At 46.4% G+C, this 6,193-nt stretch overlaps 1 protein-coding gene across 14 annotated transcripts in view; it reads left to right on the plus strand.

Moving 5' to 3' along the window:
- The window catches only part of CHD6 (chromodomain helicase DNA binding protein 6), an 89,504-nt gene extending 85,415 nt beyond the window's left edge, over positions 1-4,089 (plus strand). For all 14 annotated transcript variants that reach the window (XM_064674394.1, XM_064674396.1, XM_064674397.1 and 11 more), the window contains one exon: positions 557-4,089. In XM_064674394.1, the coding sequence (XP_064530464.1) occupies positions 557-1,447 (891 nt within the window). In that variant the 3' untranslated portion in view covers positions 1,448-4,089. The remainder of the gene's footprint in view (positions 1-556) is intronic.
- The last annotated feature ends 2,104 nt before the right edge of the window (positions 4,090-6,193 follow it).

Below are 6,193 nucleotides of genomic sequence, written 5' to 3' on the forward strand. Positions count from 1 at the left end.
TGGCTGCTGGGTTTTGGTCCCATGTCTGAACGCTCAGAGCTTTCTGAAATGCTTCCTGGCATCTCAGTAAAGCTCTTACCAGGAGCTCTTCAGACAGCATGTCCACTCTCTGTGTGTCATCCCATGAGCTTTGCTGTTCTGCAGAGCATTGAAAATTTGGCCCTTCACCTCTCAAAGATGTGACTTTTTCACCTGTTGCTGAAGGCACAATTGGAGCTGGGCAGGGAGCTGAGTAGGCAGCTGACATCACACTGCCCTGGTGCTTCTCGTGCTGTGAACAGCTGGTGCTGAGGGCTGGGGTGAAATACGGGGTAGAAACATGCTTCCTCCTCCCCTCCCTGAGCATTTTGACACTGCAGGATCCTGCTAGGGTGTTTTGCATTTGGCAGCATCCATTGGGGAAAAGTCGTGTGTACCTCTCAAATTCCATATCATGTAGGCAAATATTTCTGTGCCGACACCATCTGGGACGCAGATGCAAGCACAGACAAGGCAGATCCCCTTTGCTGCAGTAGTAACTGTCGGGTGTTCTCTGTTATGTGTCTTTCATTTCCAGGGCTACTTACCCGAAAACAAATTCAATCGCGTCCTCACCGAGCCCGTGCTCCGGGACACGGGGCCGCGCCGGAGAGGGAGGAGGCCCCGAAGTGAACTCCTTAAAGGCCCCGGTGTTGTAGCAGATTCTTCTTCTGGAATGGGACCATTGTTCATGAACGGACTCATTGCTGGGATGGATCTAGTGGGACTTCAGAACATGAGAAACATGCAGGGGATCCCTCTGACTGGGCTGGTCGGGTTTCCTGCTGGCTTTGCAGCAGTGCCCGCTGGGGAGGATGTGAAGAGCACCCTGAGTATGTTGCCCATGATGCTGCCGGGCATGGCTACTGTACCCCAGATGTTTGGCGTTGGAGGACTTCTCAATTCCCCCATGACAACGACTTGTACTGCGACTGCTCCGACTTCGTTAACAAGCACAACGAAAGGTGGCACAGCCAGCGCCGAGAAAGCCAATGAGGAGAAACAGGGCAGCCAGGATGGGAAAAAAGAACCTCTCGCCGAAGACAAGCCTGGTCCTAGTTCATTTTCTAATCAGACAGAATCCGCAATAACTACCAGTAGTCCTGTAGCTTTTAACCCATTTCTTATCCCAGGGATGTCTCCTGGACTGATCTATCCCTCCATGTTCCTCTCCCCCGGCATCGGCATGGCGCTGCCTGGCATCCAGCAAACCAGGCACTCGGAGGCGGCGAACCTGGAGAGCCAGAAGCGGAAGAGGAAGAAAGCAAAAGGGGAATCGGCAAATCCAGAGCCAGAAACTGTCTCACTGCCGGAAAAAGAAGCTGCCAACAGTCAAAACTGTGTGGAGCAGAGCCCGCCGGCGGCGGCAGAGAAGGAGCAGGATGGACCAGCAGAGGAGGAGCGCCAGGCGGCTCACCATACTGATTAGAACTTTTGTTTCATTGGAAAAAAAAAAAAAAAAAAAAAAAAACACAAAAAGATTGTGGCTTGTGAGTTTCTTATCCCATAAACTCTTTGTTACTTCCCCTCCCACCCTGCTCCACCTTCATAAACCTGTGTTTCCATGAGTAATATTATCTACCTAATTTCCTGTCAGAAAAAACTCTGGTGACATACTACATGTTAATAGTTGCAGGGTCTTGCCACTTTATTAGATAAACAGTGTTGTCTAGCTAGTATGGGAGGCACCGAATTCTTGTTCTGTTTTTCCAGTTGTTCATCCCAGCCGACGATAGCAAATCCAGTACTCGGTCACCCCCCCCAAATTGCTCACTCCTTTGAGAAGAAAAAGCAGCAAAAAAAACAAGAGCAAAAGAAAAGTCTTTACCTCTTGGTCTACATGCAGACAAGGGTATTTCTGTCTACAGCAACACTGAACGAAAAGCCTGTATTTGGGCTAAAAGCACAGCTATAGTAAGTGCTAATGTGTATTTTTGATTTAAAGTATTTCCCTATTTTATCATGGTTACTAGAATAGTAGTATAGACAGAAATATATAACTAATGATTGAAAATGCATATATTCATTTCTTTGAAAGGAAAAGCATAACTGGTAGTGATATAATTTCTTGATCACCCCCACCTCAAAGGTTTGGAGACAAACCGCAGAGAGTGAAAAGACGATGTAGACATTCTTTTGTATTTTTTAAAACCAAAGTTTGGTTTTATGTTACGTGGAGTTTAGTTGCCCTTTCTTTGTTAGTTACAAGAACTTTTCAGCTTGAGCTGGAAAGGTTTCGCACACTTGCATGACTTTTCTGGGGTTACTGTACCTGTAGCTACCAGTTCCTTTGTCATTCTGCTAGTCTTCAGTTCTCCTCTCTGGCGTTAGTTCTCAGCTATGGCATTACAGGTGCTCTAAAGGTATTTTTTCCAGCCGTGAACAGGCCATGCCAATTTTAATGCTCTTATATGAACACTGAGGCTTTTTGAGTTTTTATATTCCTCACTCCTTACCCCAGAAGTGATGTCCTTTCAGCAAACACAGAGAAGGCTGTAGGCCAGCTTCTCTCTTTGGGGAGTCCTCTGAGAAGGAGCCTTGAGACTTTTAGAGCTTGAGTTTCTTCCTTTCTAGCGTTGGACTGTGAAGAGATGACTTGGCTTCTTCCCATTCCGTTTGCTGTTGAACAGTATTTCCAATCCCCCAAAGGATTTCAGTGTCTGCATTTCATACAGACGGGTTTTAATGCCGCCAGCCCCCCTGCCCCCAGCTCTGGGTACTGAGACTCCTCCACAGGCAACTCTTCTGATTTCTCCTTTCCCTCACTCCTCCTTTAATTCTTCTTTTCACTTGGGGTTGTGTTTATTTGCAGCTCATGGTCTGAGACTTGAATAAAGCTGCAGTGGTGCAGCGGTGAGCGAAGGGCAGGCTGGGAGGGAGTTGGAGTGTGTGCTACTCATCGGTTTCACACTTGGTTGTCACAATTTACTGTATTTTTTACTTTTTTTTCTGTTGCAGTTTTGCTAATTTATCAGATGGTCCAAATGTTTTGACATAACTATTTCAGTTTGCATTATTTATTTATGATGCTTTTTGTCATTGTCTTTTATACATTTGCGATTATAAATTATGTACATGTTAAAATTAGCATCTCAAAGAAGTCTGTTACCCATGGTCAAAAAAAGCAGTTGGTTTATATTTTCACGGAATTTATTCCCAGTTTACTGGATTGGATGATTTTTTTTAAAGTATGTAACCAATCATAATGCAACCCCTCTGGATAATTAAATGTGTTCTATTTAATAACAGTCTTGTAGCATAGATACTGTATCACTGTTGACAGATTTCTTAGAAATGCTGCTATCTCTATTTAACTAACATTTTGTTCAGTTTTTGCCTCCAGTGGAAGCAGAAAGGGTTTTTTCAGCTGTTAAATCCAAAATCAATATAATTTATTTATGTAAAAAAAAAGTCACGATTGATATATTTTTGAACCTTTTAAGTACTAACTTTGTTTTTATTCAGTGGAAGAACATGTACTTGCCCTAAATCCTTAAAATACAAATGCTATAAAACTTCATATATCCTCAAAGCCTTACTGTGAATGGATATAGAAATCTCTTCCGAGTTCATTTCTTGTTAAGGGATGGTTTTTCCAGGGTTACACGCGTAAGGAACAGGGTTTAAAGTGAAATTTATTTAATTAGCCAGCATGCTCTATACCTTGTTCTTTCTTAGCAGACATGTATGCTATGTCTCTGGGTGTTTAGGCTTCTCTTTGCTACTTTGTGACCCTTTTGCAACCCGGTATACTCTGTGGATTATTTAGACTGTAAGGCGTAAGTGGCTGCTTCTTCTTTTCCATCATATCTCAAACGAACGCCAAATTTTCACCAGTTTTCATGGCTACTCACACACATACATCCTTCACCAAATGTGCTAACAAAATAAACTGTCTGTGCTCTTGAACATGGATAAAAAGAAAAAGATTTAAAAGTCAGATTTTTATTTTTTTAATTTAGTGACTAGATGATGCTTATCTTTCAGACTTGGCAGAGCCTTGCTACAGATGTATATAATTTTTTTCAGCAAATATATGTGAATGTTTAATTCACCTGACTCAGTGATAAACGTGACTTGCCTTTTTCTCAGCATGAGTCCGTTGAGAAGCTGTCAAACCCAGTGGCCTGCTCCCTGCTTCAGGGTTGCTCTTCGTGCCCCGTGCATTACTCCGGGGAAGGGCTGCTCGCAGTGGGCACATCAGCTTTTCCTGCCACAGGAGGAGGTTACTGGGCTGCACCCCGGCTCTCACACAGTGCCCTGGGGGTTAACTGACTGTGCTGTGGGAGTTAACTTGCTGTCCTGCAAGATCCCAGGACCGGATCGAGCTCCAGGGCCAGTTTAAACACAGAGGATATACAGGGGACCTGCTCTGTCCAGAGGCTGGGTGGAAGCCCAGAGACTTCCACAGTCCTCACACACACCCACACGCCCCTGCCCCAAGCAGTTCCTGTCTGTTTTTTATCTGATGGGACACAGAGATGTCTCATGACACATTTAGACAGGATCTCCAATTCCCTTTATGGTCACAAAAAATGGGGAAGGATTTCCCTCAGCACTGACCTGTGGATGGGGGAGCTTTACCTGCCCCAAGTGCAGACTGGGCTCTTTACAGTTACAAGAAAGGATTTGGGGTTGGAAATCTTAGCCAGCAGTGAGCAGAGGGCAATTTCTCTAGTGACATTTGGTTTGCATTGAAGAAAACTTGAGCTTTTCAGTGCATTTTTGTTTTCTGCCTCTTTGGAAGCCACTTTGGTCCCAGGGCTCTGGAGCATGGGCTGAGTCACAAGACCATGAATTCTCAATTTTTGCAACCTCAAAGAAATATTGGGCACTGTACCACATATAAAGGCACCGTTTGTGGTCCCCGAGTGCCTCAGACCCTGTGTGCCAGTGCAGAGCTGCCCACGGCGCCGGTGCTCGGCCATGGGCACTGGACAGATGGGCAGCACTGCCAGGGAAGGAGCCCAGCCGCCTGCAGAGCAGCAGCTCTGGAGAACTGGAGGAAGAGAAATCTGGCCTCTCTCTCATTCCCCTTCCCATCTATTGGCACATCGTGCCCTATACACTTGTATACCAGGCCTGGGAACATCCTGCTCACCCTCCCGTGTGGCTTTTTGGGGTGTTGGTGGTTTCATGGTGCACCCAGGGGTGGCTGGAGGTGCAGTGCCAAGGTGGAACTAATTCCTGTAGAATTCAGATTTCACCCCAAAAGGTTTAAACAATGCAAGATCTCCAGCCCAGCAGAAAATCGTTTGCAGTCCCTGTGTTGCCTTGTTCACCCTCCAGTGGGATTTTAATTCATGGAACAACTCCATACAGCACCACTACCTGGCTCCACTTGCCAGTAGTCTGGGTTGGGATGGGATGTTACTGGTTTAGCCTGGAACTCAATCCCAGTCCCAGCCTGGCTGAATGCAAGCACATGCCCTTGGAGGGTTTCAAGGAATTTCAGCGACCTGGACTTGTTGCAGGAGCAGCTGAGGGGAGTGGGAGCTGTGGCAGATACTCCAGCCTGTCTCTGGGCTCCTGCCAAGCATTGGCTGTCAGTTTTTTCAGCTGGCTGTGCTGTATTGCCAGCACAATTGTTCAGGGAGACATTGTACAGGAATTGTCTGTATCATTTGGAAAGACAAAATTTGAAGGGAAAACTTCACAGTGACTTTTCTTTTTTCCCCAGAAAAGGGCAAAAATTTCTGATAGAGGAACGAATGCACAAAAAGCAAAGCTCAGTTCACCCCAAGGAAGGCAAATCTCTGGTCCTGAAGGAATAAATAAGTCTGCGGGACTCATAGCCTCATTATCCCAAATTAAACACATTTCCTGGCTGTTCAGAGCAGGCAGTTTTCCGTGCTCTTATAGCAAATCTTTTCGCAAATATATTTAGGTGTTGGATTAAGGGAAGTAACATTTCGTGGAAAGTAACGTGGAAAACACGGAGCTGAGCTGGTTCTCGGTGACTGACCGCCTCCGCCGGCCTGTGGATCCCACGAATTGATCCCTGTGCTTTGCAAACGGACATTTTCAAGAAAACCAGCCCCGGGATGTGTGTGTGGGGCAGGGGCACGGCAGGGGCTGCTGAGCGGGCGGGGGGCACCGCGGCCGGGTCCCTCCGGCGGCTCCGGGACGCGCCTCTGAGCAGCAGGTCCGGGGAGCAGGGTGCGGGTCCAGCCCC

This window comes from Pseudopipra pipra, chromosome 17 (genome assembly GCF_036250125.1).
Source record: "Pseudopipra pipra isolate bDixPip1 chromosome 17, bDixPip1.hap1, whole genome shotgun sequence".
In the NCBI taxonomy this organism is placed as follows: Eukaryota; Metazoa; Chordata; class Aves; order Passeriformes; family Pipridae; genus Pseudopipra; species Pseudopipra pipra.